Below are 12,851 nucleotides of genomic sequence, written 5' to 3'. Positions count from 1 at the left end.
GGATAGCGGTGGAGATGACGGGACAGACCGATGTGGATATACCCGGTGAGTGTACTTTCTACACATTGTAATAGGCGATATAGCCTTCAGCTTTATGTATGGTCCTTTTAACCTTCCCATTCAACTAATGGTATGTGTGTGTATGGTAAACCTGTTGCTATTTCTGTCAGGCTGACAGCAGGTTGGGTTGGGATTTAGCCGGTGTTAAACCAGAGAGCAGTAAGTTAGAGTTGCCTTGCCTGCATCGTGTATTACTCATGTGAAGACTGTTTCAACATGCATCCATCGTTTCTCATCAGAAACAGGAGCCCTCTTCACATTTGGAAAGAGCAGCTTTGCAAACAACGTGCCCGGTATATTCTGGGTGAAGAATGACCACCCAGTGCATATATCCTGTGGCTCTGAGCATACTGCTGTTATCACAGGTACACACACTACACTATATGCATAATTCTTACCATACTCACTATTGGAATAAGTCTAATTTTTTCTGCAGCCAAGTCACACTTCCATGTCTGTAAATGATTGTGCAGGAAATGGGAGGCTGCTCATGTTTGGTGCTAATACCTGGGGCCAACTCGGGCTGGGATTCAAGCCAGCTGCCAGTAAACCTGCCTCTGTGAAAGGTACTCTACATCAGAGCTTTGACGAATAACTAGTAGTATTAGTATGAGTATTGATTATTATGTTGAATATTTTCTGAATTAATTCTTCAATTATCTGGTCAGATAAAACAGTGAAAATGCCCAAGCTGAGATTTGTAAATCCTTTGTTTTGCCTGACCAACAGTCCAACAATATGCAGTTTACCTATGACAAAAGCAGCAAAACTTTACAACAGGCCACCTGAAATCTGGTATTTGGTATTTTTAGCTGAGATAAATGAGTGAAACAGTGAATCAGTTATCAAAATATTTGGTGATGAATTTGTTGTCATTTGATTGATAAATGAATTGACTAATTACTGTTTTTTTTGTAATAACAGTAACCCTGTATTTCCTTTTTTTAGCCTTAAAGTCTGAGAAGGTGAAGCTTGTAGCTTGTGGGAGAGATCACACAATTGTCTGCACATGTGAGATGACAAACAATATTTATGTGACAGATGTTTCTGTGGACACAGAACAGTGGTGTCCAGTGGTTGATCTTGTATTGAACTACGTTTTGTATATTTTTAGGGCAGGGTAGTGTGTATGGTGCTGGCAGAAACCAGGAGGGGCAGCTTGGTTTGGGCCACTGCAACAACACTACATCCTTTCACCTGCTACATCCCTTCTGTGACCATGCACCAATCAGCATGCTTTCTGCAGGGTGCAACACCTCCGCTGCCTTAACAGGTTCAAACAGTCACAAGTAATAATGTAATAAGTGTCTCTGTGGTCTAAGGTGCAAACTGTGTGTGTGTGTGTGTGTGTGTGTGTGTGTGTGTGTGTGTGTTTCATAATCCTGTTTCTGTGTGTTGGTTAGAGGATGGGAGGCTGTTCATGTGGGGAGACAACTCTGTGGGTCAGATTGGTTTAGGGGACGAGGGATTTGCAGCAGAACCCAGAGAGGTGAATGTTGGAGAAGCGGTGATATGGGTCTCCTGTGGGTACCACCACTCAGCATTTGTTACAGGTACAACACAGTCCAATCAAACACAGCTCATGACTCACTCTTCAGTTAAATATTTTATTCTGTCAAACAATTTCTGAAACACATGCAAAACAATTAGAAGGAAGAGGCTGTTAGACCTTCAGACAGCCACAGTACAAAGAAATGGTCAGCTTACCTTGACAAATGCACTTGCACTTTCACAATTTTTGAAATAATGTACCTTTTTAACGTAATGTGCCCCTGTGGTGTTGGATATTGTTGCACAACTACAGGTGGATCCTTGCGTATTTTGGTCTTTGTTATATTTGTATTTTTATATTTGCATGGTGAATTGTTTGTGTGTACTTGTATTTGCAAATTAGCTCACTTCAAGTAAGGATGAATAATTAATGCAAAATAATACGTAGCCTTCAGATATCTTTAACATGATTCATTGTGGTGAGAATATTGTGTTGGCTTTTAGTGGATGGAGATCTCTACACGTTTGGTGAGAGTGCAAATGGTCGGCTTGGTCTCCAGGCAGAGCAGCTTGCCAACCACAGAGTCCCTCAGCGGGTGCAAGGGATTCTGGGTCGTGTCACCCAGGTGTCCTGTGGAGGGGAGCACACTGTGGCACTTACAGGTAGGTTAACAATATAAAGCCTATGTTCCAGAAAAAGGCACTATCACACAAATATCTCACCTGTTAATCAGTGGTGGAAGAAGAATTGAGATCTTTTACTTAAGTTAAAGTAGTGATACCACAAAGTAGATACTCCATTATAAATAAAACTCCAGCATTTAAAGTTTTATCAAAGAAAAAGCACATTATCACCTAAATGTGATTTAAAATACTGTTTTACATGATGATCATATTGTGTTTACTATCATGTATTCTGTTCATTACTGTCAGTAATTAGTTACTGTCTAATCAGTAAAGTCTGTTTCTCTGTGTATGTTTTGCTGTGCCAGAGGAGAACGTGTACACATTTGGCAGGGGTCAGCACGGTCAGCTGGGCCATGGGACATTTCTGTTTGAAGTTGATTTGCCAAAACCGCTGGAGCACTTTTCTAACAGCAGCATCAGACACATCGTCTGTGGAGAAAACCACACTGTTGTGATAACAAGTAAGCTATCTCTGAAGATTACTCCAGTCATTGCAAGAGTATTTATGTAGTAGTATGTTCACCATTGTGGTTGTTCATGCATGTTTTGTATACTATACATAGCAAACACACCAAAAAGTCATTGAAGGCATATGTTTTTTCAAGGCTACTGAATAATGTGTTTTTTTTTTTTTGAATGGGGCTGCTGATTCAGTTACAGCCTTTTATCTTGTACATAGTTTCAGATCTTAAAAACACCACCCAGTCTGCCTTGCTACATTCTTGGCCAGTCAAAGAAACACATACAATAGTCACACAGCAGTTTAGGACTGAATCTACTTCTCTGTTCTCTTGTTTGGATGATATCTGTATGTTTTTTTTTTTTTTGGTTAATCAGTCAATTGTTTTGCTTTATAAGCTGCAAGAAAATAGTGAGAAAATGGCAAACAAATTCCCAGAGCCAACGGCGTGGCCTTTTTTTTTGTTTTGGTATTTTGTTTTGACAACAAATAATGAAAAGCAGCATATCTTTTCATTTTAGAAACTAAAACCAGCATGTTTGACATTTTTGCCCGATAAATTGCTTAAACAATTAATAATTTATCAAAAATCTTTGTTAATTTTCAGTTAACTAATTCATTAAGCCGCTTACCATTTCAGCACTACAACAGTTACATGACGATTACACCCAAGTGGTGCAACTTTAAAACCTTATTCAATGTATTTTTCCTCCTCCGCAGACAGTGGGCTGCTCTACACGTTTGGTGATGGTCGTCATGGGAAACTGGGGTTAGGGGAGGAGAACTTCATCAACCAGTTCAGCCCAACACTTAACACACGGTTTCTCAAGTACAAAGTTCAGTTAGTAAGTGAATGTGATGAAGGGGGTTAAGGCCGGCACAGCAGGTTGTCCAATAGTCACGTGGTTTCATGCCTAGCTCCACCTTTGTGCATGTCAAATATCCTTTAGCAAAACAATAAACCCCCAAACTCTTCAGCTTAAGTTGCTGTATATGTGCAGTCCACCTCCTAAGTGGTATGTCCCGTATGTTTGAAAGTAAATAAGTATAAATGGGTGGGAGAGTAGATTAGAGGTAATACATAGTGCACAATAATTAACTGTAATGAGTGTGTTTTTTGATGTTTTCCTATGTTCAGGTGTCCTGTGGAAGTAACCACATGCTGGTCCTGGCTGAACCTAGACCACCAGAGAGCCCAGACGTGGTGCCAGAGAAGGATATCACAATCAGTGACAACTTTTTGGAGTCAAGCCACACAGAAATTCTCAACCTGTTCGACAGGTTGATTGATCCAACTGCACTTGTCCCACTCTCAGCCCTCGCTGCTCGAGCCCGGCACAGAGAAAAAGTAAGAACCTGCTCCTTTGAGTCTTATCTTCCAAACATAACCAGGTTCTTATAAGTCTTCCAGAACTAAATAGTCATTAACTTAAAATGTTAGCAGCTGTGTACATGGTCGAACTTCAGAGTATCTGCAGGTCTCAGTAAGCAGGCAGCGGTTTGGAGAAGTTACAAACCTATAAACTAAAAGTAGGATTGTTGCAACAATGGATTGTGTGTGCAGGAGGTTGTTTGAACTTGTGGAGTTTCAGTCTGAACCATTAGACCTCGCAAAAACCTAAATATACTAACAATTATTATCATCATCAGTCTGCTGATTAAATTCTTGATTAATAAATTAGTCTACAAAAAATGTACAGTGTATATATGTATATCCTACAGCACAAGGTGACATCTTCAAATGTCTTGTTTAGTTCAACTAAAAGTGCAATACCCCCAAATAGTTCTTGGTTATTTTTATTTTGATTTACCTTATTGATTAATTGACTAATAGGTGCAACTTTGAAATGTACTAGCTGGCTAACCCTTCCATCCATTTTATGCCACTTATCCGTGTCCAGATCACTTTAATTTAATTAATTATATCATTGGCAATTATTATTATATGTTGCTGTGAAGCACTGATATAATATTGCCCCCCACTAGTTTTCCATCACACTTTCATACTTTGGCTGATATGATTGTGAGACAGGTATTAAATTGTCTTCCATGTGGTATTAAAAGGTCTTGAAGAGTCTTAAATTTAACTTGAACCATGCACATCGTCTTAGCGTCAGACAGTTGTAATCAGTGTTTAACTCCAGTAGGGAGCAGTGTTGCACCAACAAGTGGCTTAACTGTAGTGCCACTATGTAACTGGTTGGGCTCCATAGATGTGATTTAAACCTCATTCTCAGTAATGTTTTTGCTGTTGTCTTTCAGGAAAGCTCTGTGGAGCTGTTTGGGGAGACGTTTCAGAACCTCCCACGTCTAAATTCTGGCTTCCTCAACACCTCCTGGCAAATGTCTAGAAATATCCTAACCCCCAAAACACTTTCAAAGGACATTACTACCCCTTCATCATCTCCCAAACCCCTATCAGAGATAACACCAAGCCCACTGTTCTCACCCAGATCTCTGTGCAAATCCCCTCAGAGTCCATTTTTGTCCTCCAAGCCATCAAGCCCACATTCTCAATCATCAGACAACTTTCAGAACAAAGCCTCCAGCATTACCTCCTCTAAGTCTCAATCCAAAGAGGTGCCCTTGTCTTTACTATCGCCAAAATCTAAAACTAAACGTAACGCAAACATCCCAGTCTCCCCAAAAAAGACTGCAAAAAATAGATTACAACATGTGGCAACTGCTGAAAAGGCCTTAATTGAAAAATTGTCATCTCCTGTACCACCTAAAGAGCCCTGTAGCCCCACTAGACCCCCCACTTACTTTCTCAGTGAACATCTCAGAGAGAACGAGCATCCTGCCTCAGCAAAAACAGGTATGTTGATTACTTTCCTGGAGTGTCTGTTGTAGCCAGTGCTGAGCTGAGTTTATCTTGGAAATCCTCGAAAAAAATCAATCAAAAAGACAGATATTGTTGTGTACAGCAGTTTAACCAACTCCTGTCTGTTCTTTCAGAGGGAGAAACTGTGCAGAGGCAGATGATCACCCAAGATGTGGAGGAGAAAGAAGTCGACTCTGACTTTTTGCCAAATAAGGTGAGAGAAAAAGTAAATTTTAAAAGCTCCCTGTGCAGTGATTTGACTTTGATAGAAGACAGAAATACTGCACTATATTGTCCATAGACTCATAAACATAGAGTCAGTTAGATGTTATTTTCCTCTTTAGGCTTCTTGGCTGCGGTCTAGATTATGTGTACTCCAGGGCAGGAAGCAGCAATGTTGAGCACTCGCTGACTTTTCCAGGAAATGTGCATAGCTCAGCATACATACTGCATGTGTGTGTGTGGAGAAGTTTTCCACTTAGTATAACACTGAGGTAAAATATGAAGTGGAATTTGGTGTTTTGTTCTCTCATTTTTTCACACTGATTTGCCCCCCCCCCAATAATGTCTGTAAGGAATCTCCTCTAAGCAGATTGAGATATTTGGATTGTTTCTGCTAATACACAAATGTGTTTGTGCTCCACCCTCAGATGTACAAACATGCACACACATACACATATGCAATGCTTTGGAAAAGTTGGCCGGAAACTTGCCACATCTCATCAGTGTTTCCACAGCCAAGGATGAAGCAAGCTGTGAAGCAGTCTCCTACGTTGAAGTGTGTCATAGCACAATATGTGGTGCTCAGTAACTCATTCCTGCCCTAGTTGTAGTGTTGTATGTGCGTTTGTGTGCAGTGGTGGAAGATATATTCAGGGCCTTTACGTAAATGTACTTAGTATTTATTTTCCACCGCTTTCACGTGTTTGCTTCCATGTGTGGGGGCATTAATGCGTCACAGAGAATAATCTACAGGTACGATTGAACGCCTTATGGTGCATGAAAGGGTGCCGCGACAGTGATTAAATAACACCCGACTGACCTCCAATTAACCAGTCTATTTTTCTCTAGTGCAAATGGAAAAAATAAGGATTTCCTGATTATTTCTCCACCATCACCATGGTTTTCTCCCACCCACATCTGTATTTAAATCCGATGACAGATTTGTTGATGACTGATTTGCTACGTGTGCCCACCATGCATATGTCCAATGATACTCTTGGTATTACCGTCAACATCTACCCATACCCCATAAAAAGCCATCGTTTTCCATATGCTTCAAGATATTTTTCTGTTTCAAATTATACTCTGCAAAAATGTATCAAATGTATTTGTTGTTGCATAAATACTGAAGGATATTTACAGTTATATTCAAAAGATCTTTTTAACCATTGTTTGTGGATTAGATCTATACCTGAAAAAACTACTTAAACATAGATGTATCTCATAATAGTTTTATTCTCTTAATGTACTATAAGATGAAATTTGGCAGTAAAACACATACAACACTAAATGCCATAATTACATATGCAGTCATATTGATTGCAGGTCTGCTGCTGTGCTTGTACAACCTCTCTTTCTTATTATTGTTTGGCGTATGACCTTTTTCTGCCGGTTTTTATTTTTATTTTTACATCTTACTACATCCCTATTTTCTCTTTGATTTATTCCAGGAACAGAAAAAGGGCCGAGCTCTTAGAAGAGCTAAAGAAGAGGCCAAGGCATTTGCCGAACAGCTCCAGTCTAACGGGAAGACAGACCATAATTCTCACAAGGCCTTACCCACAGAGTTCCTGAAAGGGTCTAGGTCCTCAAAGAAAGAAGTGTCTGCATTGAAGGGCACAAAGAAAAACCCAAAGATCACATCCAAAGGAAAAGAGAACATTACCAAGCAGTCCAGTAAAATCATAACTCAAGAAGACAAACACGTTCAAAAGGAGCTGTCCCATTTTAAATCACCAAAACATGACAAGAGCAAACTATCAGAGCTGAGCCCACAAACTCCACAATCTGTTTGGAAGACACTGACCGGAGCACAACAGAGACTGACTGAAGTGAAGAAAAAAGACAGGAAAAATAGAAATTTGCAAGAAGGTAATACAAATCAAGAGGATGTGAAAGACAGCTCTTTAAATAAAGATTTGATAGGCACACCAAAAAGGGAGGAAACTAAATCATCGACCTTGAACAAGACATCTCCTGTTTTTAAGGCCACGAAAGGAAATGAAATAACCAGCTTATCTGTCCAAAGTGGAAGTTCAACATCCGCAGAAAATGCTGCAGAGGAAGACACCAATCATTCACAAATCCAGGTTAAAAAAGCAGACGTTAAATCGACTTCAGCAAAAGATCTGCACAAGGTTAAATCTGCACCAGGAAAAGGTCAAACTAAAACGCTAAATGTTAAATCATCACACGTGAAAAAAGAAAGCACACCTGTCATACCGCCTGCTCAAGCTGAAACTACGAAATCCCTAAGTGTGATATCTACACCTGTGAAAGTCAAAGGGAAGACACAACAGGTCAAATCCACACCAGTCAAAGATCAAAGTGAACATACCCCAGTTAAAAGTAGAGGCAAAGGAAAAGGAGCAAACATTGAGTTAAACACAGTTAAAAAAACGAGAGGTACACCTGCAGATCAGCAGAAGTTACCTGATGACAGTGAAAAAGTAAAGGACAAAAAGAAAGCAAAGGAATCTAAACTGAAGGCAAAGACAAAGCCAGGGGGAGAAGAAGGAGAGATCAAAGTTAAAGGTGAAGCTGATGCAGACACTAAAGATAACACAAAAGCCAAGTCGCGGAGTAATAAGACTGAATCTCCACAGCAGGATACACCTATTGAAGTGCTGTGTAACCCAATTTCCTCACAAAGCCCTCAGAGAACAGAAGTTTCCGTAAGAGGTGCCAGATCCCTGCAAGGCTCTGAACCTGCTGATACGCATCTGCTTGTTTCTCAGAGAGACAAAGAGGAAACTCAGAGCATGACTGAGGAAGAACCAAGGTGGGGGGAAATACTGAGTAACGCAGCCTCTATTCTTCCCGCTGTTGGGATGGCAGGTGCAGCTTTGGGGGTTCTTAGTGAGGCAGTGACAAGTGTACAGGGTTTCCAGTCAGACGGTGACACAACTACCTCTACACCATCCAAAACATCCAGTCGAGCGAAGCAATTCATGAAGCAGAGTGCGATTATGCAGCCTTCTTTCTCCTCGACATTGTCACGTCTGTCTTCAACAGAATCATCAAATCCATTAGAAGAAAACTCAGAGAAAGATGCTCAAGTCAGTGTCCTATCAGAGTCTGAGAATGCAGTTCAGGAAGAAGAAAGTAATGACACCACTCAGTCAGAACAGGAGGCGGCAAAAAGTGACATGTCTGAGCAGGTCGAGGATGAGGACATTTCACAAACAGAGGGGGCAAACAGCGGCACAGACATGGAAATTTCACAGAAAGAACATGAAGAAGAGGAGGATGAAGATGAGAAAAGCTCCAAGGTCTCCAGTCAAGATGTGGGAGAAGAAACAGATACTGAAGATGAGGAGAAGAAGGGAGGTGGAGAAGGAGAGAGTGGAAGCGATGTGGAAGACAAAGAGGATGAAGAGGAGAGTGTTTCTGCAGAGGGTGAGGAAGAGCGAGATAATGAATCGGAGGAGGAAGAAGGTGAAGAGAAAACAAGCTCCAGCAGTGAGGAGGATGATGAAGGAAGTGAGAAGAGTGATGCTACAGAATCTGAAGGGGGAAAAGAAGAGGAAGAAGAAAGCAGTGAGGAGACAGGTGAAGGAGGGAGTGACTCTGAAGCAGCGGAGGAGGAGGAAGAGGGAAGTAAAAGTGAAGAGTCCAGTGAAGAAGAGAGTAAAGAGGAAGTGGATGAAAGTGAGGCGAGTGAGGATGAAGAGGATAAAAGTGAGGCGAGTGAGGATGAAGAGGATGAAAGTGGTGAAGAGTCGGGGAGTGCAGCTAGCAGCAAGAGCGAAGAGTCGGAAAAGGAGGAGGAGGATAGAGAGGGAAGTGACTCTGCAGAGTCTGCAAAAAGTGAAGAAGAGGAAGACAAAGAAGAAGAGGGTGAAACTGAGGATCAAAAAGATGATCAAGATTCTACTGAAAGTGAAGAGGATGAGGAGAAAGACTCAGACGAAGATGAAGAAACAAATGAGATTGAGGGAGAGGAAGATGATGATGAGAAACAGGATGAAGCAAGTGTTGAGAATGAGGAAGAGGAAGACAATGAGGCTGATCAAGAGGAGGAAGAGCAAGATGAAAAAAGCGACAAAGAAAATAAGGAGGAGGAAGAGGGTGAGGAAGAGGAGATGTTAAGTGAGGGGGAAAGTGAGAAAGATACAGAGGCAAAGGAGGATGAGGATGAGGGGCAAGCTGATGAAGACACTGCAGAGGAGGAAGAAAATGAGGGTGAGGAGGAGAATGATGAGGAGGAGGATGAGACGGTAGAGGAGGAAGAAAATGAGGGTGAGGAGGAAGGTGAGGAGGAGGAGGATGACACGGTAGAGGAGGAAGAAAATGAGGGTGAGGAGGAAGAGGAGGAGGAGGAGGAGGAGACGGTAGAGGAAGAAGAAAATGAGGGTGAGGAGGAGGAAGATGAGATCGCAGGGGAGGAAGAAAATGAGGGTGAGGAGGAAGAAGATGAGATCGCAGAGGAGGAAGAAAATGAGGGTGAGGAGGAGGAAGATGAGATCGCAGAGGAGGAAGAAAATGAGGGTGAGGAGGAGGAGGGAAAAGAGGAGGTTACAGGGGTAGAAGAAGAAGAGGGTGAGGAAGAAGTTGCAGAGGAGGAACAAGGTGAGTTGGAAGCGAGTGGAGGTGAGGAGAAAAGTATGGAAGCTAATGAGAAGACCGTGGTAGAGACTGAAGAGGAGGAAGGGGATGAGGAAGAAGAGGAGGAGGTGGGTGAGGAAGAGGAGGATGAAACAAAGATTAAACCGAAAACAGAGACAAGACTCAAAAATCAGAGAGAGGAGAGAACACTGGAACAAACTCAAGAAAAGAAACGTCTTGATTCTGAGGAAAATGAAGATGAGGGTGAGGAGGAGAGCAATGAAGCGGGAGAGGAGGCGGGTGAGGAGGAAGAAGAGGAAGCAGAGGACGATACAAAAGTGGAGGAGGAAGAGGAGGAAGAAGAAGAAGGAGCGGAGGAAGAGGAGGAAGGAGAGGAGGAGGAAGAAAAAGAAGGAGCGGAGGAAGAGGAGGAGGAAGAAGAAGAAGAGGGAGATGAAGAGGAAGAAGAGGAAAAAGTAAAATCAACAAAAACAAAGAAAGAGGACGCACAGAAACTTCCTCCTAAAGCTGCTCCCCCAGACAGAAAAGAGAGACAGCAGAGAGAAACACCCAAACCAGCACCGAGGACGAAGCAGAAAGCTGCAGGGGAGAAGAAACCAGATGAATCTCAGCAGTTCTGGAACAATGTACTGCCACAGTATCTGGACCTGCAATGACGTTACCACACATTGTGTAATTGAAAGGACAAACTGTCTCATTTGGCAAAAGTGTCACGCTATAAGAAAGAGCTGCACACTGAGTCAGACTCAAAGTGTCAGCTATGTTTAAGTACATTTTTCTTATTGTCAACAAAATGCATCGGTCTGTCTCTCCATACATTATGACTTCATTTTTGAACTTATCATTATGAAGTAAATGTTGACTGCGCTACATAATGGGAGAGGGGGTTAAATGACTGACAGGCCTGGAGCTCCGGTACTCGGAAGGGTTCAAGCCAGACACTCAGTTGGCATTATTTCCATTAAATCAGTAAGTAACAAACCCTGCCTACAACCGGGTGTTTTACTCTGCCTCTATCATAGCCCAAAGATTGGGGTTTCCAGATCAAATTGGGATGTTTTTACAGTTGTTTTTTGCTTTGGACAGTGGTCTGACAGCAGTAGCGATGTTGCAATCTGGTCTTTGCAGCCAAGCCCCCTTAGGGGGGCAGAAATACTTCTTGGAAACCACTTAAAAAAAAAAAAAAGGCCTCCCTGCTTGGTGCTGTATTATTCAAACTACAGACTATTTTCAGAGATGTTCAATTGTGGATGAATAGGCATTTGGGTTCTATTAAGTATTTACAGCAGCAGAGAGATGTATGTGGGACTGACTTAAACTTACAATAACTAGATTTTCTTTTGGCCATTTCAGCAGCAGTGGAAAGTTGTGAGCACAACATTGACATCAACATCTTCTAACTGGATTTGGTGAACTCAGCAAACAGTTGTGTATTTATTTACACATCCTTTATCACTTTATATTTGGCGTCATGTTTGTGGCCACCGGGCATGTAAGTCGTGCTCCTTTTAGCTCTGTTTTTGATCTCCAGCAACTCCTGAGGGAAATATCTGGCTCTTTAGCTGCTAAATGCTTCGCTATGTTCACCAGTTATTCACTAACTGTGTCCATCAGCTCTTGAAGACGACGCTAAGAGACCAGCAAGAGTGAACGAAAACAATGAGCTGAAACTTGCTATGAAGCTCCGTAAAGCTAATTGATAATCCTCTGTAGAGTCGTCATGACGAGTGACCTGTTTCAAGTTATCTCATTGTTTTCACACTGTCATTTTATACAGAGACTGTAGAGTTCTGGTAGACTCACCTCATTCTAACTCCATACCTGCAATTTATTTATTTATTTTTTCCAATTTTGAACTTGCATCCTCAGCCGACGTCAGACTTCACACAACTCCCGCTGGAGACACAATACAACTTGATTTTCATATATGTAGCAGTAATCCCACAGACCTGTAAACAGACTTTGATGTGTAAAATCAGCACAGTTCCCCTTCAGCAGACAACAACAGAGCTCCATGGCACAGAGAAATAAGCCATATCAGGCATTGGCTACGTAGGCAGTACTTGTGTTTGTTGACAGTAAGAAAAATACAGAATATCATAAAACATCCTGTAAAAAATATAAATATGTACAGTATATCATTGGTCATGCAACAACAAGAAGAATAACTGTATATGTTCTCATACATACTAAATACATTCATATTCCTTGTTTCTGCCTGGATATTGTTAAATCATCATCCATGGTTTAGATGATTTTACACCTTTGAGACCTCAGAGTGAACCATAGGTGGCGAATGTTCATATTGTACATGCCGCACCAAAATCACACCCCACTAATGTGTCTGTGCTATTCACTCCCTTCATAGTGAGAAAATGCCTGCAGTAATTACATGCTTTATAAGAGAACTGTATGTACGGTAGCATCAAAAACAATGCTTTCAAAATGCTTAAACCTTAAAAGATTCTTCAAATCACAGACAATGAGAACACCAGCTCAGTGGAGATCCGTGTAAACACCAGTTAAACACAACAAAAC

General features: G+C 41.5%; 1 protein-coding gene across 1 annotated transcript; it reads left to right on the top strand.

The window, feature by feature from the left end:
* Window positions 1–14: 14 nt before the first annotated feature.
* On the top strand, window positions 15–10,969 carry rpgr (retinitis pigmentosa GTPase regulator). Its single transcript, XM_022740097.1, has 16 exons — window positions 15–45; window positions 300–425; window positions 534–626; window positions 1,009–1,071; window positions 1,175–1,333; window positions 1,464–1,613; window positions 2,056–2,214; window positions 2,544–2,699; window positions 3,419–3,543; window positions 3,837–4,046; window positions 4,961–5,318; window positions 5,433–5,516; window positions 5,657–5,736; window positions 7,196–7,421; window positions 8,025–9,182; window positions 9,267–10,969. Exons 1-16 carry the CDS (start codon window positions 15–17, stop codon window positions 10,967–10,969), a joined length of 4,881 nt encoding a protein of 1,626 aa, XP_022595818.1.
* The last annotated feature ends 1,882 nt before the right edge of the window (window positions 10,970–12,851 follow it).

This window comes from Seriola dumerili, unplaced genomic scaffold, assembly GCF_002260705.1.
Source record: "Seriola dumerili isolate Sdu_G_001 unplaced genomic scaffold, Sdu_1.0 BDQW01000052.1, whole genome shotgun sequence".
Taxonomy (NCBI): domain Eukaryota; kingdom Metazoa; phylum Chordata; class Actinopteri; order Carangiformes; family Carangidae; genus Seriola; species Seriola dumerili.
The sequence above is the reverse complement of the archived record's forward strand: the minus strand, read 5'-3'. Positions and strand labels throughout refer to the sequence as shown.

Bases quoted from the DNA above. Each gene is read 5' to 3' on its own strand.
- rpgr (XM_022740097.1), top strand. From the start codon at position 15: ATGACGGGACAGACCGATGTGGATATACCCG. The intron at 5,517-5,656 runs GTATGTTGATTA...CTGTTCTTTCAG, and splicing joins TCCTGCCTCAGCAAAAACAG to AGGGAGAAACTGTGCAGAGG. The intron at 9,183-9,266 runs GTGAAGAGAAAA...AAGGGGGAAAAG, and splicing joins TGAATCGGAGGAGGAAGAAG to AAGAGGAAGAAGAAAGCAGT.